Genomic DNA, 26,585 nt, shown 5'->3' on the forward strand with positions numbered 1-26,585 from the left:
TCAACTAAGCTAATAGGTACTAGCCTCCTATTGGATAATTACTGCATGGGTGATTATCTTTCAGCTGGTAACAAGTTACTTAACCCCAACTGATGCAATGAGTAGCTTCTCATTTCTTCAACAACCATGTCTAAAGACACATCCTGTGGTCGTGGAAAAGATGTTAGTCTGTTTGAGAAGGGTCAAATCATTGGCATGCATCAAGCAGAGAAAACATCTAAGGAGATTGTAGAAACTACTAAAACTGGGTCAAGAACTGTCCAACGCATTATTAACAACTGGAAGGATAGTGGAGAACCATCGTCTTCCAGAAAGAAATGTGGTCGGAAGAACATCCCGATTGATTGTGATCTGTGATCACTGAAACGTTTGGTGAAGTCAAATAGAAGAAAACCAACAGTAGAACTCAGGGCTATGTTTAATAGTGAAAGTAAGAACATTTCCACACGTACAATGTGAAGGGAACTCAAGGGATTGGGACTGAACAGCTGTGTAGCCTTAAGAAAACCACTAATCAGTGAGGCTAACTGGAAATAAAGGCTTCAGTTTGCTAGGGAGCATAAAGATTGGACTCTGGACCAATGGAAGAAGGTCATGTGGTCTGATGAGTCCAGATTTACCCTGTTCCAGAGTGATGGGGGCATCAGGGTAAGAAGAGAGGCAGATGAAGTGATGCACCCATCATGCCTAGTGTCTACTGTACAAGCCTGTGGGGGCAGTGCTATGATCTGGGGTTGCTGCAGTTGCTCAGGTCTAGGTTCAGCAACATTATGTGTCCAAAGAATGAGGTCAGCTGACTACCTGAATATACTGAATGACCAGGTTATTCCATCAATGGATTTTTTCTTCCCTGATGGCATGATTCGCTGTTTCAGATTAACACCAGCAACAAAGAAGATTTAACTATTGTACAAATGTAGTAGTATTGTTGGGAGCGAGCTGGGCCAATCATCATAGGACTGGCTCAACCTAATTAATGGATTTCTACGATGAAGTACTGACTGAAATATTGTGGTGTATGAAATCTTACAATGACATTGGCTTTGGCACTAAAAATTGGAAGATATCTTTATTTTGTTTATTTTATCCGGGGCACTCTTAAATGTTAACTTCTCACTGCATGTTAATTGAAATGTGAGCTCCCTTAATATTTGCACTGTCAGCCATCAGCCAATATTTATGTTTCTCAGCCATCGGCCACATTATTTTAATCTGATGTCGGACGCTTGGAGTAAACTACATAAAGTTAAGGGAGTAAAACATTTGTCACTGGCGTGTTTGCGCTGCAGAGTAAATAGCGGCTTGTTTGTTGTCCTTCTGTGCCGTGACCGAGGAAGGGCTCCCACGGACACTAAGCTGCTCGCGGGCTGATGACTAAGGAAGGCGACCCGCGGAGGAGTCGTTATGGCAACAGTAGCTTGCCAGATAAGACTGTGCTGAAACTGGACAAGTGTGAACACACGATCAATACCCCCCCTTCACACTCCCTCCACTCCCCCCCTCCACTCCCATATGACATATTAGGCATAGGACCTTTGCGGTAAAATAATTTATGCTCACGGTGGACGGGCTTGCGTGCAGAGAGGTCAACTCCCTGCATCAGCACCTTTTAATACGGGACGGCCAATCAATATAGGTACATCCTAATTCTGCTGAGATCGATGTAATACCCTGTGTCACTTTTTTTTTTTCCTGCTTGTATGTGTGGTCCTAGAATAAAAAGACTCCTTATTATATAGAGTTTATTTCTTCAGGTGCATCAGCAACAAGACACGAACAGTCCCTTAATTTTCTTTAAAGAGTTTGTTATCACCTCCCTAGACTAAAAAACAAACAAAACTACTTGTTAGCAATGAGTTTTAAGTCAAACCAGAGAATTAACAAACAGTACCAATCCTTTCCATCCATTAATTTAAACTTTATCGCAATTATTTATTCAAGCAGAGTGTTTTGTTTTGAGCACCAACCTCTGGCCCCCAAAAAAACAGGGTGGAGACTGCACAGCAAACAGATGACATGACTTTGGCGTGGAGCTGACACTGGTGTGAGGGACCCTCCCGACTCCTCGGCACTTATCTCTAGAGAAGACTAAAGTGATGAGACGGCACGCCCGATGGAGCTGCGCTCTCGTCTTTCAATAAATATGCAGCAGCTACATCGGAAACAGAAGACGCACAAGAGCAACAATACATACAACATTACAACAATTTGGGTTTGAATACATGTGGAAGGAGGAGGGGGAGGAGGGGGAGGTGGTTAGTTCAGGGCTGGTAATACCTGTTCTGTTAATATTTCTGCTGAGCAGGTACGGCAGGTGTACCTGTGTAAATACATGTGCAAAACATTGTGATTGTCTGGTCAACAAAGACAGCTTGGTAACAGATATCTATACAAACAAGTCTCAATTCTCATTTGGTATTTGAACAATGGCACATTTGAAAAGTGTCCACAAAAAGCGTCTCGTCAGCAGATCGATAAAATATTTCTTCAGCTGTCCCTCCATAAAGTGCCGTTCCTTTTGTCCGATATTTGTTTTAGCGCGACGTGACCGAGACGGTTCCACGAACGAGGGGAGAGGGGTGTGAAAAGGGTCGGTGGGTGGGGTTTTTGTAGTGTTTCGCGTAAAGGCGACGAGGCCGTTTTCCTCCACATTCAGTCGACGACGACGGAGAGCAGAGCCATGACGGCCACGCCGCAGAAAATGAGCAGTATCTGCAGAAGGGAGTGTCTGAAAGAAGAAGAAAACCAACAAAAGAGGTTACAGCTTCAGACTCATTAAAAGGACGTTAAAAAGGAACATGCCATCTGTCCACTTCCACACCACACAACTCTCAAAGTCCACTCCAACAACACAGAACAAGTTAATGCAGAGGTTTTGGTCATTAATGATGCCACGAAGCCACAGAGCCACAAAGACAGCAGGGTTTCCACACTGCATTTCTTTTTGTTTTTTTGCAGAAAGAATTAAAGTTTAAAATCTAACGTGCATCGATCTGTGTGTTTAAAATTAAACTACAGGCCTAAAAGTCATCAAACATAACATGATATTTTCCCCCATTTCTTCCCCCCATCGTGTTCTCTGCTGCTGACTTGAGATAAAAAGTGTCGGATGTGTCTTTTTAGCTTTCAGTGCCCATAAGCTGCGTTTCCTCCCTCTCTCTCTCTCTCTCTCTCTCCTCCTTCAGACAGCTTCACAGCACCGTCTTAATCTTAATTTGATTCTGCAGAGGGAAGCTCTTCTCTGCAGGCACTCTTGAAGCGGACAGAACACAGGCAATTGTGGCCCAGTTGGGGTACAGCTAAATGAATAAATAAGCACTTTGCAGGCCGTTGCAAAGCTGGAGCTGCTACACTACATCTAGGGGTAGCCACGGTTACGGCTATGTCTTTTTTATGCACCATTAACGACAAGTTTTTTGTTGTTTTTTTATGAATTTTACCAAACCAGTACGTTGAACAAAGCAGATGGAGCCAATGAAATCATGCATTTAATTCGTGCAGTTCCAATTATCAACAGTTGGTGGCAGTGAAACTATTTTAAGAACTAATGGAAGAAGAAGAAGACTACACTAGAAAACATGGCTGTAAACAAGCTCGCGTCAAAGCCAAGCTGCCAATAAAACAAAGAAGAAAAAAATGACTTCTTCTTCTTCTTCTGTTTTAGTTGTTGACTTCGGTTGGCTAACATCAAACCTGCCAAAAATCAAAGTAGAGGAAGAAGAACCAAAAACATAAACTAAACATGTCTGCTGTGTGGAAGAACTTTACTCTGGAAAATGAAGTCAGTCAGACAGAAATATGTTTTTTTTATAAATTATGCAATTATTATGCAATTATGCAAATTGCAAGGTGGTGGTAGGAGATTGTTATTCAATACTACCAACTTAATTAGCAAAAAAAAAACGGAATAAGGAGTCGACTCAAGGCAAAGACTGCACCGATACAACAACAACAACAACAACAAACACTGAGCGCTACGATTAAAAGAAAAGTTTCCTCAAGACAGGAGGTCAGGGAGTTAGACCAGCCTATTTCTGCATAGAGTAGAGAACACAGGTTTTCTGGAATCAAGGTACGACAATGCTACATTAGCATTGATTAGCGTTGATCTATCGGGTCACACGGTGCACACCTGATCTGGGAGGATAAGTAAGATAAGAAAAGTCTTTACGAATCAACAGGAGAGGACCTTTTGTTTATTTATTTTGTTCGGATCGACTGATACTCCATATCAAAATATCAGTATCGGATCACGGGGGCAGAAGAAACTTGATCGGGACATCCCTAACTGTGGAGGACTCTCAGACAACTCTGCAGGTTGAATCGGTCGGACGAGAGAGATCACTCTGATTGGCTGTTCAGTTTAGAGAACCAGCGCACAAGGAAAAAGGGGAACACAGAGGTGTTGTCTCATTTCACACCTTCTGATAAAATACAAAAATATATTCGCAGTGACAACATGAAGTAGAAGTAATAAACTGTAGACCAACGGATCAGCCTAATTCAGGAGAGGCCACTTAATTTCAGACCTCAAGAGCAACCCTTTTACCAACTATGAAAACATGTCATAATAACTTGTGTTTAATTAGATTAACAACACATCCAACATACCTTAAACTGGACTCTTCCAGCAGGTCAGGCACCACGTTCACCAAGGCTATGTAGAGGAAGCCTCCAGACGTGAAAGGCAAAATCCAGGCACTGGAATTTTCTACAAATAGTATAAAGGACTTAAGACCGGCTACTGAAGAGATTTTCTATAATGTGTTCCAATAAATATTAGTCCCATCTTACCTGTGCCTTTTGGTGACTGAGCGTACAAAGCGAAACCAGCTCCGAAGACGCCGACCAGCGCCGTGGACAGCTGCATGCGAGCGGCGCTCCATCGATCAAAGCCGGCCCTCAGCAGAATGGCGAAGTCGCCCACCTGCGGGAGGCGACGACATTTCTCAGCACACGGGAACGGGCTGAACGTTCAGCATGTACATAAACACTGCAGAGATTTAGAAATGACGGGTGCGTGCTTTAATCAGAGCCGTGTTCTCTCACCTCGTGGGGGATTTCATGGAGCAGGATGGCAAAAGTGGTGAGGAACCCAACCTGCAAGAAGGAAACGTCCCGTTAAAGGGTTTGACGTGGTCTCCACACATCAGACAACTCAAAGCTGGTTATACAGCAAATGCATTAGTGTGATTATATTAATGCTAAAGAGATTACAGCTCACAGATTTTAATTTACAGGAAAAGAAAGTGGAAAAAAAGCCAAAAATGCCTTAAAAGAACATATTTTGTCCAAAATGATTTTCTTTAAATAAATAAATAAATGTTTATATGATATAAGACGACTTTTAATAAATTTTAATAAACGAGAATTGTCAGAAAATCAGTCAGTTAATTAGTTTGAACCACATGAAGATGATCTGGTACTGGCAATGAACATTAAGATAAAGGTTTTAATGAACTGAGGTGGAAATTTAAAGACGTGCTATCCACACAAGTATAGGATTAAACTGGCCACATGTTTAGTCACATGATTCTGGATCTTCTTCATGTTTATAAGCTATTCTGATGCTCCAAGGATGTGGTTTCGGTGCTTGGATAATCTAAAATGAATAATTACAAAAGATTACAGATCCAATCTGATAATTTTCACAGATATTAAATACATATTTATTAGCAATAATTGGTCTGCAACCTCAGGGAGCTTGTGGTTTATGAAAACAAGGAGTATAAATATGCATAAGAAGAAGAATTTACTTTGCTAAACCAGTGTGGTTTGAGACATTTTCAGCGCAAAATTCTCCAGATAAATAACTGCAGGTCACTACATCTGATTTAAAGAACAATTTGCATTCACATGTGGTTTTGTTTCTAAAGCAGGTAGTAGTTTAAGACATTTTAATCCACCGTTAAATTTACCCGATTCACCAACTGGCTGCACGCTGCACTAGAGACTGGCAAAACTTTACTGTTTTATTTATTTACTGGCAAAAAACTGATTTGTATTTTGAGTTCACTAGACTGTATCCATGCACAAAACAACGATCTGCTACGGGGCAAAGAACATTAACATAAAAACCATGTGCCACATTTATATATGTATATACAAATACATGTGTTCAGTGGCCAGTCATAATTAAAGACTCTATCAGCATTGATCAAACATGAAAGAGTCGGGTTCACAATCACTTTCATGCCGCATTTCACGTTGGCAAAAATGAAACCGTGACAAATGCACAACGAGCAAACAGAAAAACAAACCGGCGAGATGTCTTGTATGTGCATGTTTGAGACATCTAGTTAACTTCCTCTCTGGCACATCGATCCGTAGTTCACGCTGCTAGCCTTATGTCTCACCAGCTGGACTCTCTTCCCACTGCTACAAATATACACTAACCCACCGAAGCGACACAAATCCATGGTACCGCAGTTTAAAGAAGACAGCCCTCTTTCAGCGGCGAGGCTGTTAACGCACGATAAAAGAATAAGAAGTTTCAAAGAGTTTGTTGAATCCTGTAATGAGTGCTGCTGGGCTCCTGGTGAACCCGTACACCGGCCAGCAAACACTGGACTCCCAAGGGAGGTGTAATATGTCTTAAATAGTCCCCCAGATCCGTTGTTGTCCTTTGCTTTAATTAAATACTGCTCCGTTCTGCTTTGGCCATTTTGCAGTTTCCTCTACAGAACGTGATAATCAACCATTTAAAGGGCAAACACATTTACATTCACAGTCACACTAGAAAACATTGTGATAATTCATACTCATGTCTACGGCTGCAATAAGCCATAATTAAAACAAACAAAAAAAAAGGTTTGAATTATTTATTGGTTGATTATTTTTAGTGTAGCTGATTAATCCTTAGTCTAACAACTAAATATTAATCAGAGTTTACACTATTATACTTCTAACCTGTAATTCGAACGTGATCGTGACATATTTTCTCTTGTTCGTGGTGTTTGTTGTTGTTGTTTCTGTGCAGCCTTTCCCTTAGATTATAAATATGGACAGCTCCTCAAAAGTGAAGCCAAAGCAAGTAGAGCTCCCCCTGGTGGCTGGCTGCAGTATAGGTCATAAGCTCCACCCCCTCCATGTTAGTGGGCAAAACACTAAAATACTCATTTTATACACATTTTCAAGGATGGTTTCAGTCATTTTAGGTAGTTAATATAATGCTGATATAAGTATATTAACCATATGTAGTGTAAGTATCCATTTTTCTGAGTATTAGTAGTATTAATTAAACGAATATGTGAATGAATCTAGAGGAAGTGTGGGCGGGGCATCGATATAGCAGCTCCACGTGGTTCCACTCTTGGACCGTACTGCTCAGAGTCTGGCTCCAAAGTCGCAAGATGGCGCCGCCCATATCCCCGGGAAAATAGCGTCAGTTTAGCCAATGGAAGGAAGTGGGGATGCATCATCCATATTTATATACAGTCTATGGTGTCTGTATTTTATTCCACAATTAAATTTACTTCTGATTCACCGACTGGCTGCACACTGGACTCTGAGAGTGTCAAAACTTTATTGTATTATTTATTAACTGGCAAAAAAAATGATTTACATTTTGAGTTCACTACACTGCATCCCCACCCAGGAAAAAAGAGACGGATAAAATCCGCCGCATGAAATTCACGTCACTCTAAATATAGCCCAAACTATTTGTGTTTGTGTATAAACCAAGCATGAGCGAGCCACGCAGACGTGCCAAGATAAGAGATTTAGAGTCTTCTCAGTGAGGACGCCAACGCAGCTTCTTACCTTTTTGCTCACCAGGAAACTCCCAGCTACTGCCAGCCCATGGGTGAAGTTGTCAATGCAGTTAGCCAGCAGGTTCAAGTATCCGCTCGTCTGTTGACACACAAAAAAAACACAATGCCACCCTTACTCATGTTACCCTGATGAGCCAGAGCTGAGGACAACAACAGGAACATTAAAAAGGAAAAAGGAAAAAAATCACCTATCAAACATTTTTCTTTTAAGGTCGGGCTCATTTTGCTGAAATTAACCTCAACATCCAGAATGTGAGATTGTGTCGGCTGGAATTTCCAAGTACTAATTAAGTCTTTTTATATTATGGAGCAAAAGTTAGTTCATAGTCTGACCTCGTAAATGATTCGCTCATCTGAGGAAACCTGGAATGTGTGTCACTCCTTCAGAAAACAAAGACAACTTCTGGTGATACCTTGATACAGTATAACCTGAATAGTGTAAGTGGGCTAAGTGGATGAGTTTTCATTTCGTTTCCCCCCTCAGTATATTTCTTTATTGAAGATCAGTGTAATTATCAGGTATTATGGCTTACAGCTTCAGATCCAGGTGATTTTAACTGCATCTATTAGGCTTAAAGCATCATGGTATAGCAGTGGCTAGTCTGTACAACCCCTACTAATAACCTACCAGGGTTTTCTAAAATATGACATGTGACATATATGTTTACTGAGACACATCAACCGTAGAAGATTGACAGTGATCATTTGCACATGTCCATGAGCTTATGTGATGTGTAAGAAAGGACAATCTACTGAAAACTATGCCACACAGATATATACATGGGTAAAGGCTGGAACATGCTCTGCAAGAAATGTGTTCTCACGGCTTGTTCTTGTTCTCGAAACATCAACCGGGCAGAACTTTTTTTCTCCTGTCGTGTCCGGCAACTATTCTGCGATTGGTCAGAAATCGGAGTGGGTGTGGTTAATATGGGTAAAGCAGAAATGCTAGCGCCCAGATGCTAATATTCGCACTGTGACCGCTAATCTCTCCTGGGTAGAGATCGGCACGCTGTGTGTGGGTGCGTGCTGAATGAACGGCGTGATCCGACGGACGCGGTCGTCAAATCTGAAAATAATAAGAAAGAAAGCATCTCCCACAATGCTTAGCGGGTGCGATGTACGCTGCAGTGGGAGGGCACTATGAGGACTTCCCAGGAGAAATGACCTGGCCAAAACTAACTTTATTCTTGTTCTCACAGCCCTAGGAGCGAGAACAAATTTCTTGCTTCTCGCAGAGCATGTAACAAGCTTAATAAAGAAGAAGACATTTCATAATAAAAGCACTGAGATACACTCTTTAACTCCACAGTCTTTCTGGCTGCCAAATAAGCGGCTGCTTACAGTCAGGTTCAGCTTGGAGGACGTGGACAGCAAAAAAAAAAAAAAAACTAGAAATGCATTTTTATTTTACTTTAAGCAAACCGTGTCCAATGTTTACCTCCAGTTCTGTCATTTTGCTAACCGGGATACGCTTTGGGTTGTCAGCATTACCTTGATTTTCTCTGATCTTTCCTGCAGACTCTGTTGCTTGGAGGATTTCCATGACTCAGCATGGTGCCCATTTCTGAGTGACACCGCTGCTTTTCCACCGAGCACAGAATTAGCCTGCGTCTGTGGAGGGAAAAAGGGAAGGAAAAAAGGAAACATGAAGTCTCTGTGCGTACTGTCTTTATATATATTTATAATTCCCCTTTCTCGTTACTCATGAGTCATCCATCAGCAAAATGCCAATAACTTGGAAGAAAAAGCTCTCCTGTGCAACCATATTATTCACCTATGTGACCAACGCCAGTCATGCTAAAAACAGTAAGTTAATGATTATGCCTGAACCCCGCGGTGCAGTAAACGGACATTTTACTGTTGCCCCATGCTGCGAGTCAAAGGGTTCACCCACCGGCAGCAGAACAGCTGTTAAAGCGCTCTCGTTAGTTTCATCAAGTTTCTTCCATCGAGTCGTTTTTTTCCCTTTGTTTTTCAGATTAAATCAAATTCCAACATGTTCATATTTTTGAATATTAAAAAAAAAAAAAGGGTATACCGTTTGTTTTTTACGAGCACAGCCAACTTCCCAGTTCTGTTACTCAGAAACCACTTACACATTTAAACTGACAGTTAAATTAATCAGGAGGAAATAGCCCGCTGTCTGAAATGTTTGTTCCATCTCTATGACTGAAGCATGAAGAAGTAATTAAGTGTGATGAATTCTCAGGACTATCCATCTCCTCCAACAGAATGGAGCCCGAACTGTCAATGCAAATCACTGCGTGAGTTCTGTTTAATGAGAAATTTACAGCAGCCTCGAGTAGGAAAATGACAAAATCTCTTCTTTGTGTTCCACATTAAGCGTTGTAGCTCTCCATACATGAAACACTGACAAATAACTTCTGCTCGCATCCTTTGCCTTCGCTGATTAGCCTTAATATGCAGTGTTTCAATAGAAAATACTTATTATCTGTCTCTCACACTCAGTGTCACACTCTGTCCCCGTCTATTGTTGCCTCCCTCTATATGCCGAGTGTTCTCCAGCGGACACTAAAATGGTCAAAGCAGCTGCTTCACCCCCAGCACTATAAATAGACACTAGTGGAGGAGCTGAGCCGTGGATTCCAATCTTCTTTCTCAATGGCATTAGAAAGACGGGAGGGAGGAGGAGAGAGCTTTTTTAAAAAAATAAAAAATAAAAACATACTGCAGCCAGCCATCAGCCATCCACTGCTGGCTGCAAAGAGGAAATGTCTTTAAATGTTTGTCCATCTATCCATGACGTTTGAAATTTCTAAACAATAAGCTTTGATGTGAATTAGAGGAAGCATCGCTCATATACTCGTTAGGGATGTCCCCATCAGTATCAGGCTTCATCTTTTATTTATTTTAGGTCTGCCATAAACTAAACCACATCTCTGCAGCGTCAATACATCTTCTTCCTCCTCTGTTTTAATGCGGTTGGCTAGCGTAAAAAAAAAAAAAAAAGCTGCGAAAAATTGAAGAAGAAGAGGAACCAAAATCACGTGACTAAACATGTCTGCTGCGTGGAAGAACTTTCCTCTGGAAACTGAAGTAGGTCAGACAGAGATTTGTAAATTATGCATCGTGTTTGGTGAGGAGGTAGTAGGAGATGGTCATTCAAGACAACCCAAAAATAAAAAGGTACAGCAACAAACACTGAAAAGTTTCCTGGAGACGGCGTCAAGGCGAAAAATATTCCAGAGAGGGTTAGGGAGTTTATACCGTTGGATGACCAGAACATTTCTGGAGTAGAAGAACACAGGATTTCTCCATCTGTTGGAGTTTCTGAAGCCAAATTTTGAGCTTCAGCCATATTTATTGGACTGAATCCAGTGCACATGTCATCTACGAGAATACAAGATAATAAAAGCCTTCATGAATCATAGCAGAGGAAATTTTGTTAATTTAAGATCGGATCGGCTGATGTTGACTGAATATTAAAAGATCTGTATCGGATCAGGGGGCAAAAAAACTAGATCGGGACATCCCTAATAGTCATACTTATTAAACTGTTCTGATAAAATACCAGTACATGGAAATGTGCCACGCTTACACTTTTAGAAACCGGGGTTACAATACGTAACTAACATTGGCTGCACAGGTAGGTGGAGTCCCTTGGTAATGCACCTTCAAGCTCGTTTGCAAACCACCAATAAACCCATAAAAGAAGAAGACAATGCCATGTGGAAGTCGGGAGGTTGCACGTCTGCTAATGTGGGTCATTTTATGGCCACAGAGAGCTGACACAATGAGGTGTGTCAAATTTTCTGCCTTAAGAAGATATTCAGGCGCAGCTACCTACACAAGCTAATGATAAGAATCTAGCTGCACTGTTCCTGCTCCACTGGAGGAATTAAACTTTAAAAGTGAACAGAAAGTGGAATCAGGAAATCAAGTAATACAATAATTAACACTCTGGAGTTGCAGGAAGAAACGGTGACACCCCCTTTCCTTCCTACTGGTGGAAAATGCATCACATCAACCAATCAGAAAATTATGAGGCAATGGTTGCTAAGGAAGAGGGAAAAGTTGTGGGAGTGATGCTATATACAGTCTATGGACAGTGAAAGAGAGAAGCGAGTTTTGAGAAATTTGCGTAAATAGTTGTACAAAAAAAAATGCCTGATGGGTTTCCTACATTTTAATGTAAATAATAGTAAATAACTTTGCTGTTTGCAAAATTTTTACACAAGTGCTCTTAGCTTTAGCATGTAGAATTAGCATTCTACATGAGTCGTTAAACATGTTTGTGGTTTTCACAGTGAAAAATCTGAGTTTTTCCTACTTGGATTTTATGTTTTTAGTGCGGTTTTAGATCCAATGTGTTAACACAGTATGTCAAAATGAAAATATAACTGTAAAGTCACACATGTGAGGCTGTCCTGAAAAGAATGACATCAAACAAGGCAAGGTAAAGAGGAAATATAAAGGTAAAATCAAAAGTTGTCAAAAACGGCCAATTATACTATAGACTATAGAATATAGTCCCCTTAGATATATAGAGGATTAAAACGCTTATTTTCATCCATGCAGAAGAAAACTGTAGAACTGACACACTGTTCTTTTACATTATGTGGCCAAAAATCTTCTTACAGCAAGACATGAACCCCCAATGGAATTTTCCACAAGACAGTCAATAAGCATTTCTTCCAAAATGTCAAAATATCACTGTGGTTATTCAGAAGGTCATCTGATGCAACGGTCATCAAAACACCAGTGGGAAAAACATGCAGACCAAGCACAAAAGCGGTGTGCACCGAGCATACCGATGGAAACAGAAATATGTGAAGGCTTGTATTGACATGTGCGCGCACAGTGAAACTATTCTTTTTTTTTTGGGGGGACAGAAATACTTACGGCCGAGTTAGAGTTCAGGTCTGGATCTGTAGCGGGATCCTCCTGGCTGTCTTGGTCTGGGAACATTTTCTCCAGGAGAAGGAAGGCCAGCAGACCGACGATTACCCACAGGCCCTGGGTCATGTAGTGGTTGTGTTTACTCGCTAAAAAGGGCAGCAGACAGACTGTAAATACAACTGAGTGAGCACATGCAGAAAGAGGTGACGTGGCTCTAGTGTATAAAGCACTGTTTCTACTGAATTTAATTTTAGTTTTAGTTAATGGAATTAAAGTTACTGTCCTCTTAAAATTGACAAAACACCAATCCTATGTGTGAGACAGCAGCCTTTAAGAAGGCAAATGTAGTGGTCAATGTTTTCTTTAATATTTTGCAAGCAGGAAGGACGGTGGTGATGGCACTGGCGGGGAAGGAGACCCACCTGAAGAGCTGGAGAGCGCCCACGCCTCAGGAAGGAGGTGAAGGAATACATCTCCAAGGAGACCACCAATAGCAAAGCTCAGGAGCTGCTTCAGCTTCTGACTTCCAGCTGACAAAACACAAAGAAGCAGTGAAAAAAAACAACAAGGTACCAATTACTGTGAAGCATGATTAATAACAGCCCAGTAATTTCGAGGTGATCTTGAATTTTTTGGCTTGAGATCAGAGCCAAGCTTACAGCTCAACGGTTCCTTCGCCAACCCCTTTGTTTTTCTCTTTGTAATCGATTAAATAATCTCTTCAGTTAAATAAATCTGTTAAAACGTGAGAACATAAAAGCAGAGCTCTGCCTCTGGCTCACCTCATAAACAGTAACATAAACAGTGATTACTCATGCGCCAAAGGAAATGTAGTTTAGGAGCGTTTCCCTCGGTAATGACTAACCTCCGGTCAGGACTGCGCTTCACAACCCACAGCCTAAAATACGCTGGGAATGCCACGTTCCTGTGGGTGGGGGCCCTCAAAAAGCCTCGGGCTGACCTCAAATAACGTAGGCCCTGGTTGTTGCAACTCAACAGCTTATGCTCTCTCAATCAGATCAGGTATAACATTATGACCACTTTCCTGATATTGAGCAGGTCTCCCTTGTGCCTCCGAAACGGTTGTGACTCATCAGAGAATGGACATGGGCCTTCTGAGGTTGTCCTGTGGTGTCTGGCAACGGAATGTTGATAGCGGGGGCCTTTGAGGGGAGGGGCCTCTGTGGATCATCCCGCAGATACTTGATCAGTTTGGGATCTAGTGAATTTGGAGGCCAGGTCAACACCTTCTGCTGTTCTTTGTGTTCTTCTTTTTTTTAGTTGTTCCTAAAGTGTTTTTGTGTGTGTGTCAGGCTGCATCCTGCTGGGGATGGCTGCTGCTGTACATCAAGGATTGTCATTGCTATGGGGTGGGGTGGGGGTCCCTGGTCTGGTCTAGGTGGGTGCTACATGTCTAAGTAACGTCCACATGAATGAATGCCAGGTCCAAAAGTTTCCCAGCAGAACACTGAATTGTCAGAAGATGGTCAATGTTATTTACTTGTCAGTGGTCATAATGTTATGCCTGATAAGTGCTGTAGTGATCACTTAAGTATGTTTCTGCCAGTAGAAATGAATCTCTGTCTTGTCCAGTACCATGCTTCATTGTCATGTTTCTTACAAAACTAATTACATATACATACTTTTAGTCCTAATTAGGACATGTTAGCATGCTAACACGCTAAAATAACCCAAACATCAGCGTGCAGATGTTAGCTTTTAGCTCAAGGGACTGCCTCTGTGCCTTGTGCAGAGTTTACAGAACCTCACACACACCGTCATCTGTGCACAGATTTCCGAGGCGTTTTCACATTAACATTCCATTATTTCATTTCAATTAAAAGGAAAAAAAAGGAATAAAGAAATATTTGTTGTACATAAGTGTTATGGTACATTCAAAACCTTCATTCTCAGGTAGACATTAAGGTATGTTTGTGCTTCATGTAGAAAAACACACATTCATTCATAAGGTCACCACAGAAGATGTTCTGTTCTCCAGGAAGCAGCTGTTCCTTTTTCTTTTTTTCTTTTTTTCCCCCAGAAAGTCCATTTAAGCCCGTGTCTAAACTTTTAAACCATGAGCAAGGTGCAGCTGTGCTTAAGACAGGCTGACAAAGATCCAGCAGAAGTACTTGTTGATCCCAAAGGAGGCTGCAGGAAATCTACTACAGTGTCACCGGGAAATAAAAAAAAAACAAGGTGTATAGTTGTGGTACGTGGGTGTGTTGTGGATGCCAGGTCAGACAGATGGCCCGCTTGTAGCTCCTGTGACGCATATAGAATAAATAAACCAAGAACATGATACATGATTCTGTTGAGTTAATGAGGCGGAGATGTTTCCTTTCTTTACTGCGGACATGTGAACTCTGAGCTGCTGTGCTTTCAACGCTGTCAGTTTACAGCTATTTAACCGGTGAACTGTGTTATCTGTGTTCATGACGACATGTTCTGTATGAATTAAAAATACTGAACATTAATTATAATGTACAGAAACACAGAACTGTATGATTGGTTCCTACTGTTCACCTCACATACTTACACACATGCATCATTTTGCACAATAATTCACAATACAGAAACATTTTTCTTTTGCGTTTATTACAAGATAAATATTGGGATAGTACATTCTTGTGAGGAACAAACAGTTCCAGCTGAATGTTGTTCTCTCTTACCTTCTGTTTTGAGGGCTGCCCCGGCTTCAATCGGAATGACAAGCAGGGGGAAGATCCCGCTGAGCCCCACAGCAACGGAGCCCACCAGGGACAGGAGCCAAACATGAGCTTGTTCGCTGGCTAAGAAGTCTGCCACCGCCTGGAGGCCCGGGAGGTCATCTGTCAAGCAGGGGCCGGGTCCCGCAGCTGTAGCCGTTGCGTGAGCCATAGCGGTTTGTGTCATCTTCTGGCTGCTTGATGCCCCCCTGGAGGTCAGCATCAGCAGGGCAACGGGGATAAACAGAGCGGCTAGAGCCCAGCTGGGCCTCCGACAGCTTCCACCTTTCATCCGTTCCACGGTCCAAGAAGCACTTGCAGCCAGTGATGCTGTAGGAAGGAGCACAGTTTGAGACAAACAGGCATCTCGTTCGCCTTTCGACAGCAGCGTAACCGCCATGCGTGAACATCTCAAGAACAGAGCAGCGCAAGTATATGGATGCGATAGTGAGGCTTCTCTGATTCTTGATCGGTGGCCAGTGCCTCCGAGTTGTCGTTATATTCTTGCAGAGAAGAGTCTCTAGAGTGGATGCGATGGCTAGTGTGGCTGTGCCTCTTTCCACGGCAATTACAAGCTGTAAGCAGTTTGTTTAGGAGAATATAGACCTATGAAACCAAATAATGGGTTTAAGCAACCTTGCTTCTCCAATTACAATCACACCAGCCACTAGATTTATACACAACACTGTCTATAAAAATTACTTGCAGAATATAATTTCCTAATTGGGACATCACTGAATATAAATCAGAACTTCTGTGATGAATGGTATCGTTAGGTAAAAGTTTTAAATGGTTACTTCAACGGTTAAATTCATGTCAATAATCTGTTATTAGAAGAAAAGGTTTAAGTGTTTAATGGCAAAAGCTGCAGCCATTATGTAGTGGTAGAATAACCAATGGTTGTCTTCATATTGCTTGCATTTTTCCAACGACAAATGTGTAAACACTTGAAATAGTCAACTACAATTCAGGTTTCACTTGCATTTTTGCAAGAAAATAAATGACTTCAAAAACCAACAACTTATCAAATGGTTGCAGGGCTGCAATAACTAATCAGAGTCATAAATGACTAATAATTTGCATGGAACACAAATCAACACTTGTTTAGTGTCCTTTCCAAATTTTCCCCGATGCCGGCTCGTGCTGCCAGAAATGCTGAAAATAAACTAAATATAAACCCCCGAAAAGTCCAAAATTTGGAAATTCCTTTAACACAGACTCACCAAGTTTCACTTATACAAAAAATGAAACTGCCAACCACAGCAAGAAACGGGCGAAGAACCTCAACATAGCAGATCCGCTGGCTTTTACAGCAAAGAAACGTGAGAGCGGCTTCGGCATTTGGATAATTCAGCAAGTTTTATCCGATCCTTGCTCGGTGGTAAACGTCTGGGTGTAGCTGTCGTGTCACCACCTGTTGTTTTTTTTTTTTTTAGACAATGACACAAGAAAGGATCTCCAGAGCAGATGCAAATGGCTTTCCAGCCCAGTTACAAGATGCAAGCAGTTTCTGTTTCCATATATAGAGCGAGAAGACTGCACAGATTTCCATTAACGCTACAGTAGGTGGTTTAAGGTCTAAGTAGGTGTAAGCGACCTTTTGCAGATAAACAGGTGCATCTCCAAATTACAATCAGCACAATTCACTGGAGTTCAACCGTACTCATTGCCTTCTTTGCTAATTGACAGAATATAGAAAACAAACAAATTTTCCTAATTTAAAGTTAACGCTGAATAAATCTAATAAACTTAAGTGATGAATAGTGTAGTTGCGTGAAAGTTTGAAATGGTTTCTACATTCATACACATGGTGTTAGAATGTGTGTTTATGATTATGTTTAGGGACGTCCCGATCGCACATCCATCCGTTCCTCCCCTGTAGATTCCTAAAGTCTTTCCTTGTCTTCTCGTAGAGTCGACAGGATTCAGTTCAATAAATCTTTCTGTCAAAGTTAATGTTGTGTGGAGAGGGTAGCTCGTACCTTGTGTTCTCTACTCCAGAAATGTGCCTTTTTGTTCCTTGACGCTGCCTCCAGGAAACTTTTCTTTTAAACGCAGCGTTCAGTGTTTGTTGTTGTTTGGCGAATAAAGTTGGTAGTACTGAATGATGATCTCCTACTACCACCTCACCAAACATTCACATTGCAATCCATAAATTTCTGTCTGTCAGACTTCATTTTTCAGAGTAAAGTTCTTCCACAAGGTGTGACATGTTTAGTCACGTGATTGTTTTTGTTCTTCTTCTTACATTTTTGGCCGCTTTGATGTTAGCCAACCACCGTTAAAAACAGAAGAAGTAAGTTTTGATGCCACACCAACATGGTTTTGGTTTATGGCACACCCAGTCCCTGTTATTTAAGCAATAATTGGTCTGCAACCTCAGGAAGCCTCTAGTTTAGGAAAACCAGGATTATAAATAAGCATAAATAACTGCAAAAAGCCAGGCTTTGCAGAAGCTGATACTGATCGGGACATCCTTAATTTTATTTAAAGGTTTATTAGGGAAAGTCAGTTATCATTTAGTGTTGACTTAACCAAAGAATTAACCGATTACACCAAAAATAACGGATAGAAAAGGATCGAGGCTAAGCAAATATCGGCTAAAATCTCAGCCCGGATTGCTTATCAGTTGGCCTGTAACAAACTTTATAGAGCAAAAAATGTTTAAATACTGGACATAGAGATTTTTTTATATATATAAAAAGTCTCTAAAATTTGAAAAAAAAAAATAAAAAAATAGGGAATCTATAAAAAATAGCTCCTTAAAATAAAAAAAAAAATAAAAATAAAAAAAAATAAAAAATGTACTTGGAACTTGAAATTCAGTCCTGTGAAAAATTTGGGAATCTTTCCCGCTAAAAAAATAATGCAGCTAGGAGCCTAAAATTCAGCCTGAGGTGAAATAACTACAAAAGATCAGGCTGTGCAGAAGCTGATACCAATCGGGACATCCTAAATTTTGTTTAAAAGTTTATTACGGAAAGTTAGTTATCATTTAGTGTTGAAAAATTTAGTGTTTGCTGCAGCCCGGACTGACAGCCCGAACATTGACAAATATCATTGATAAGCAAATATCAGTACAAATTACTTTATAGAGCAAAAAAATGTTTAAATACTGGACAGAGAGAAACCTCTCTGGAGGAAAAAAAATACAAAAAGTCTCCAAAATTTGTAAAAAAATTTGGGAATCTTTCCGGCTTTGCACATACCATTTGTGACATCCTAAATTTTGTTTAAAAGTTTATTAGAGAAAGTTAGCTGTCATTTAGTGTTGAGTTAACCAATTAGCAAAAAAATTTATTTGTTGCAGCATTGGTATAAACCAATACTGACATATATTGAGGATAAGCAAATCTCCGCACAGTTTAGTTATCAGTCTAGGCTGTAACAGACTTTATAGAGCAAAAAAAGTTTAAATACTTTACACAGAGAAACCTCTCTGGAGGAAAAAATATAAAAAGTCTGTAAAATTTGCAAAAAAAATTGCAAAACAATTTGGGAATCTTTAAAGAATAGCACCTTAGAAAAAATAAATAAATAATGGAGTCAGGAACTTGAAATTCAGCCTGGGGTAAAATAACTATAAAAGATCAGGCTTTGCAGAAGCCGATACCGATCGGGACATCCTAAATTTAGTTTATTAGGGAAAGTTAGTTGTCATTTAGTGTTGAAAAAATGACCGTTTGCTGCAGCCCTGAATATTGACATGTGTGGAGGATAAGCAAATCTCAGCCCAGATTACTCATCAGTCTAGCCTGTAACAGACTTCATAGAGCAAAAAAAAAAAAAATTAAAAACTGGACATAAGAGAAACAGTCTCTGAAAAAGAAAAAGAAAAAAGCCTTCCTGATGTACAAATAAAATAAATAAAATTGAAAACATCCAGACCAGAAACTAAATCTTGGTTCAGCTGAACTGAAAGTTGAGATGTGGCAGGGAGAGAAAACTCCAGAAACACCAGCCACTTCCTTTAGGCATGCAGACCCACTCAAGATAACAGTCTTAAAGCATCTTTAATTAAGAGACTCAAGAGGTGAAAAGTTGGGCTAACCCTCTGGAGCTGCACATTAATTGAGACAAGAGATATTTTAATAAACAGCATTTTCCTGTGGGAGTTAGCACATGGAAGTTAACTCACTGCTGCTAACAGTCTGTGCGGCGACATTAAATATAAAGAAAATAATAAAAAATAAAGTGCTAAAGTGACAAACACCGCGGCTAATTAACGCTAAACTTTATTCTGCGATCCAAAAGTTAGCATGCTAACGTTAGCCGCTACTCCGTTAGCTGTGGATTCGATGCTAACGGCTATCCTCTCCCCGCTGCTAACCACAACTAGCATCAGTTTTTAGAAACTTACTGTCGCCGTTCACCGGGGGGGTGGAATGGGAAACAGCGGCTAAATGCTAACGTGAACTGACGGGAGCGAGTGTAGCGTGTTATCTGCAAAAATCACCTCTTGTTTTCGGCAGTCCTTGCACCGGTGTGTCCCTGCCATCCAGGCCGGTTTGATGGAGGCAGGCTGAGTTGCTCCAGACAGACTCCCAGCTGCTGCGGGCAGGCATCCGCTAGCTGCAGCACACGAGTCAGTGTCGGGTCCCCCAAACCAAACAGCCACGTATCAGGATCCTGGAGGAAAAGAAAAAAAACATAAACATGAGGGGAGAGTCCCTGCATGGATCCCGCCCCTCTGGAAAATTCAGGAAGTTTTTTTACACCCCTCCACATGATTCCATATTAGGACCAAATCTGAGGAGATTTTTCCTCACATGTCTGCAAAATAGTGGCTGTAAAGTTAATTAAAGTAGTAAAACAGACAATAAACACACATTATCCTCCTCCTCTAAAGGCATTTTAAGGTTTTTAGTCCCTCTAAGATGGAAATCATAGTTTTATTTCACCTGAATTCATATTTTAGTTTTAATTATAAGGTTTTCAACTGCAGAATGAAATGATAAAATGACATTTTTGGAAAATTCAGGCATTTCTGTTTGTATTTCCCCTCCAGTGACCATGGTTCCACTTTAGGATCAAATCTGAGGCAATATAGGTGCAAATAGAGGCTGAAAATATTTAATTATAAGGTTTTCGACTGCAGAATTAACTGATCAAATGACAAATAAGTAAATTTCCTTAGAGGACTTCTGATTTTTTTGTTTTTATTTCCCCTCCAAGGACCATGATTCCACTTTAGGATCAAATCTGAGGCAATATAGGTGCAAATAGTGGCTGAAAAGATGGTTAAAGTCATAAAACAGACAACAAACACACATCATCCTCCTCCTCTTAAGACATTTTAAGGTTTTTAGTGCCTCTAAGTCGGAAATCATGGTTTTATTTCACCGAGATTCATATTTTAGTTTTAATTATAAGGTTTTCAACTGCAGAATGAAATGATAAAATGACATTTTTGGAAAATTCAGGGATTTTTTGTTTGTATTTCCCCCTCCAATGACCATGATTCCACTTTAGGATCAAATCTGAGGCAATATAGGTGCAAATAGTGGCTGAAAAGATTTAATTATAAGGTTTTCGACTGCAGAATTAACTGATCAAATGGCAAATAAGTAAATTTCCTTAGAGGACTTCTGATTTTTTTGTTTTTATTTCCCCTCCAAGGACCATTATTTCACTTTAGGACCAAATCTGAGTAGATTTTTCCTCACATGTCTGCAAAATAGTGGCTGTAAAGTTAATTAAAGTAGTAAAACAGACAATAAACACACATTATCCTCATCCCCTGAAGACATTTTAAGGTTTTTAGTCCCTCTTAGATGGAAATCATAGTTTTATGTCACCTGGATTCACATTTTAGTTTTAATTATAAGGTTTTCAACTGCAGAATGAAATGATAAAATGAGATTTTTGGAAAATTCAGAGATTTTTTGTTTGTATTTCCCCTCCAAGGGCCATGATTCCACTTTAGGATCAAATCTGAGGCAATATAGGTGCAAATAGTGGCTGAAAAGATGATTAAAAGTAGTAAAACAGACAATAAACACACATTATCCTCATCCCCTGAAGACATTTTAAGGTTTTTAGTCCCTCTAAGTCGGAAATCATGGTTTTATTTCACCTGGATTCACATTTTAGTTTTAATTATAAGGTTTTCAACTGCAAAATGAAATGATAAAATGACATTTTTGGAAAATTCAGGGATTTTTTGTTTGTATTTCCCCTCCAAGGGCCATGGTTCCACTTTAGGATCAAATCTGAGGCAATATAGGTGCAAATAGTGGCTGAAAAGATGATTTAAGTCGTAAAACAGACAATAAACACATTTCATCCTCATCCCCTGAAGACATTTTAAGGTTTTTAGTCCCTCTAAGATGGAAATCATGGTTTTATTTTAAGTATAAGGTTTTCAACTGCAGAATTAAATGATAAAATGACAAATAAGTAAATTTCCTGAGAGGACTTCTGATTTTTTTGTTTTTATTTCCCCTCCAAGGACCATTATTTCACTTTAGGATAAAATCTGAGTAGATTTTTCCTCACATGTCTGCAAAATAGTGTCTGAAAAGTTGATTAAAGTCGTAAAACAGACAATAAACACACATCATCCTCCTCCTCTAAAGACATTTTAAGGTTTTTAGTCCCTCTAAGCTGGAAATCATGGTTTTATCCTGGTATAATTTAATTATAGAGCTTTCAACTGCATCATGCAATATATTTATTCAAAATACATAGTAGCATTTGTAACATCAATAGGAGCATTGCTCTTAAAAACAAATATTTCACAGAAAGGACATGGTGAGTAGGAAAAACACATGAGATAAGTGTATTGCACTTGAGGAAAGACCACAATTAGACAGAATGAAATGATAAAATGAAAAATAAGTAAATTTCCTGAGATGAGTTTTGAAAATTTGGGAAGTGTTTTTTTTTATTTCCCCTCTAAGGACCATGATTCCACTTTGGGATCAAATCAAAGGGGATTTTTTCCTCACATGTCTGCAAAATAGTGTCTGAAAAGTTTATTTAATTAGCAAAACAGACAATAAACACACATCATCCTCATCCCCCCTAAAGGCATTTTAAGGTTTTTAGTCCCTCTAAGATGGAAATCACAGTTTTATTTCACCTGGATTCACATTTTAGTTTTAATTATAAGGTTTTCAGCTGAATCTGAGGCAATATAGTGGCAAATAGTGGCTGAAAAGTTAATTAAAGTAGTAAAACAGAAAATAAACACACATCATGCTCATCCTCTAAAGGCATTAACAATATCACCCTCTCAACTGACAATACTGCCACTCTGGTCCATAGCCTGGTCACGTCCCGTCTGGACTACTGCAACTCCCTTTTATTTGGTTTACCTGACAAATCCATTCATAAACTACAACTGGTTCAAAACTACGCCACATGAATCATCACTAGAACCCCCTCCATAAGTCACATAACACCTCACTTTTATCTCCCTTTCTATCTGTCATTTGTACGTAACTATATGTTCTATATATATATATATGCTTGTGTGTATTTTAAGTGTGTTTTATTTTAAACAGTTTTGTACGGTGACCTTGAGTGTCGTGAAATGTGCCTATAAATAAAATGCATTATTATTATTATTATTATTATTATTTTGTTTTTTTATTATTATTAAGGTTTGAATGCAGAATGAAATGATAAAATGACAAATAAGTAAATTTCCTGAGGTGAATTCCGGAAATTTCAGGGATTTTTTTTATTATTTCCCCTCCAAGAACTATGATTCCATTTTAGGATCAAATAGTGGCTGAAAGGTTAATTAAATATAATTTAATTTTAGTATTTCTGAGCTGGAAATCACATTTTAGTTTTTTTTAATTATAAGGTTTTCAACTGCAGAATGACAAAATGACAAATAAGTAAATTTCCTGAGAAGAGTTGTGAAAATTCAGGAATTTTTTTTGTTTTAATTCCCGTCCAAGGACCATGATTCCACTTCAGGATCTGAGATCTGACATTTTTCCTCACATGTCTGCAAAATAGCGTCTGAGAAGTTAATTAAAGTAGTAAAACAGATGATAAACACACATCATCCTCATCCTCTAAAGACATTTTAAGATTTATATTCTCTCTAAGCTAGAAATCACAGTTTTATTTCACCTGGATTTACATTTTAGTTTTAGTTATAAGGCTTTCAACTGCATCATGCAATGTATTTATTCAAAATACACAGTATTTGTAACATACCAACTCTAAAGCTCCTTTTTAGTGTGTTTTTTTTTCTTGGTCATATTTTCAAAAATAAAAAAATAATGAGCAAAAAAAAAAAAAAGAGAAAAATACCTGAGATATGTGCACTGCACTTTAAAAAGACCAAAATTAGACAGAATGAAATGATAAAATTACAAATAACTACATTTACTGAGATGTAGACAAAATATTTGAGGAAACGTCAACATATTTTTGCTTTTTGTATGTGTAATCTATTTTACTGAACATATAGTCTGTCAGCTTTCATATTATGCATCTATTTTATATATTCATTTGTCCTGTTAAATACTGTTTCATCTAAGACTGACCCTTTTGTGTTGTGATAGGAAAGGTGCTAGTGTAAATAACAAAATGAACGATGGCCGAGGCCCGTTCAGTGTCTTCATTCATGGTTACGTGCGCTTGTCGACTCACTGTCACACTGTAAAGTCTTACCCGACGCAGTAAAGGTGAGATATTGTGAGCCTATTTCAAATTAGACTTTGCACCACAACTCGATACCATCACTACAGTTCTCCTCTCCAGTTCGCGGCTCGAGTTCCCCATTTGAGCCGTCACACAGCAGTCAAAGGATGACAACCACCAGCGAAAGGCGGTGGAGTCAGACCAATATCTGGGGTGTCAGACCTTTCTGTGTCTAGCCCTTGTCTTCTGATTAGCACATTTAACTCTGGGAAATGTCTTTTGGATTAGAAGAAGGTATTGGTTCAAACTTGACAACAAAACACCACGTGTAAAACTGCACAAGATAAAACAGAAATCCTGACTATTCAAGATAAATAAAGGCAACAAAGACACGTACCATTGATGTTATCCTCTCGGGCCCCATTAATGCTGCTGCGCCACCGCCGTCACATATGACTTTCAGCAGAATTACACAATGCATGCCTTGTTAAAGACTGCATTAGGGAACATAAAGACGGAGTAGAGTGAAAGCGACAAGCAACAATTAGTCATCCTACAAATCGTTGTATTAACTCACAGGAAGCAAAATAATTGAAGTTACGCCGAAGCTCAGTTCTGTGAACCAACCCCTGGTGTCTTGTTGTTCTTCTTCTTATTTTCCTTCTGCTTTAGAATCAGGGTTTTATGTAGACCTGTAGGTTTTTCTTTAAGTACAGCAAGAAATGAAGCACTTTTTAAAAAATAAATAAAAAATCCCAGCACCAAAACGTCAACTTCAGTTGTGTGTGGTGTTTTGTCATAAAATTAAAGCTTAAAAAGTAAGAAAAAATAAGGTGGCATCTCTTTTTTTATAGTTTTTTTCCTTGCTCCAATGTGTGTGGTGCGATACACATAATAGATTGATAGATAGATAGATAGATAGATAGATAGATAGATAGATAGATAGATAGATAGATAGATAGATAGATAGATAGATAGATAACACACATTTAGAAAAACTTAAAACACACATGACTAGCAGTGTGGAGTGAACCCCTTATTTTGTTAATCAGGATCTTAACTTATACGCTTTCGGAGGGAAATGTGACGCTTTTTATCTTCCACCACATGGCACTTGAGAGTTTTAGTCAAGTGTTGCATTACGGGTTAAGATCTAAATTTGACAATACTATAAAATACAACGTACTGTCAAAGTCTAAACCAGTGGATTGCAACCATTTACTACAGATGCAAAATAATTGAAGTTACGCTGAAGTTCAGTTCTGCAAACCGACTCCTAGTGTTTTGTTGTTCTTCTTCTTACCCTTCTTTTTACCAAGGCCTGTAAGTTTCAACTTATAAGGTGAATTCTTTAACAAACAAATTTCAAAAATCCCAGCTCCAAAAAATTAACCTGCAAATTGAAAACGAAATATTTCTTCTATGTGTTGGTTCTAATCCATCATGGCCAACTGCTGGGGCCTTTCTGTGTGGAGTTCTCCCTGTGTCTGCGTGGGTTCTCTCCAGGTACTCCAGCTTCCTCCCATCGTGCAAAGACTAAATTGGCCGTAGGTGTCTCTCTGTGTTAGCCCTGAGATAGACTGAATGACAGCTGGGATAGGCTCCAGCACCCTGCGACCCTCCAGAGGACAAGGGGTTACAGAAGATGAATGAATGAATGAAGGAATCACTTTGGAGCAACTGCAAACAACTTCTAGAAATCTTAAGCACGAGTGACTAAAAAACGTGACTGACCCTTTTAAAAGGGTCACAAGTCAAAACGGTTGAAATCCTTTGACAGTACGTTGTATTATATAGTATTATCAAATTTAGATCCTAACCTGAAACGGAACTAAAACTCTCAAGTGTATGTGGTGGAAGATAAAAAAGCATCATATTTTCCTCTTAAAGCGTATAAGTTACAGGAAGTACCTCAACAAAGTCCGTGAGTGCAGTAGTTGTGCACATATGAACACTACTAGTGTTAATAGTGGTCGAAACTCCACAGGAAACCAGGATTATTGGTCATATAGTTTATTTTTTTCTTACTTCTTAAGCTTTGATTTTATGATAAAACACACATAATTAAGGTACTTTTTTTTTTGAAGCTGCTTCATTTCTTCAAAGTAAAACCTGCAGGGTTACATAAAAGCAGAAGGAAAAGAAGAAGAAGAAGACACCAGGGGTCAGTTCGCAGAACTGAACTTCAGCATAACTTCAGTTATTTTGCTTCCTGTAAATTAATACAGCGAAGGTATTTGTAGGACGACTAATGACTTTGAAAACTGCTGCAGTCCGTCGGCTAAAACTGTCAAGTGCACGTGGCGGAGGACAAGAGGTGGCATATTTCCCTCTGAAAGCGTATAAGTTACAGGTTAAGTGTGGTAGTTGAACTGATATGTTGTACCCCGAAAATAATGTGTATCGCACGATGGAGCAAGAAAAAAATACTAAGAGACCCCACACATGTGAACACTACTAGCGTTAATAGTGGTCAAACACTCCACAGGGAGCAATGAATTTTGGTGACGCAGTTTATTTTGTTTCTTAAGCTTTGATTTATGATAAAACATTCATTCATTCATTAATCTTCTGTAACCGCTTGTCCTGTGCCGGAGCCTATCCCAGCTGCCATCGGGGCGAGAAGCGGTTTACA

General features: G+C 39.5%; 1 protein-coding gene across 1 annotated transcript; it reads right to left on the reverse strand.

Moving 5' to 3' along the window:
• Positions 1–1,514: 1,514 nt before the first annotated feature.
• slc39a13 (solute carrier family 39 member 13) lies at positions 1,515–20,183 on the reverse strand. The gene is made up of 10 exons (XM_084541699.1): positions 19,800–20,183; positions 15,308–15,673; positions 13,058–13,165; positions 12,639–12,781; positions 9,267–9,386; positions 7,762–7,851; positions 5,050–5,100; positions 4,795–4,927; positions 4,612–4,711; positions 1,515–2,728 (listed from the first exon to the last, which is right to left on the reverse strand). Exons 1-10 carry the CDS (start codon positions 19,906–19,908, stop codon positions 2,653–2,655), a joined length of 1,296 nt encoding a protein of 431 aa, XP_084397825.1. The 5' UTR covers positions 19,909–20,183; the 3' UTR covers positions 1,515–2,652.
• Between the last annotated feature and the right edge of the window lie 6,402 nt (positions 20,184–26,585).

This window comes from Chelon labrosus (genome assembly GCF_963514085.1).
Source record: "Chelon labrosus genome assembly, chromosome: 3".
In the NCBI taxonomy this organism is placed as follows: Eukaryota; Metazoa; Chordata; class Actinopteri; order Mugiliformes; family Mugilidae; genus Chelon; species Chelon labrosus.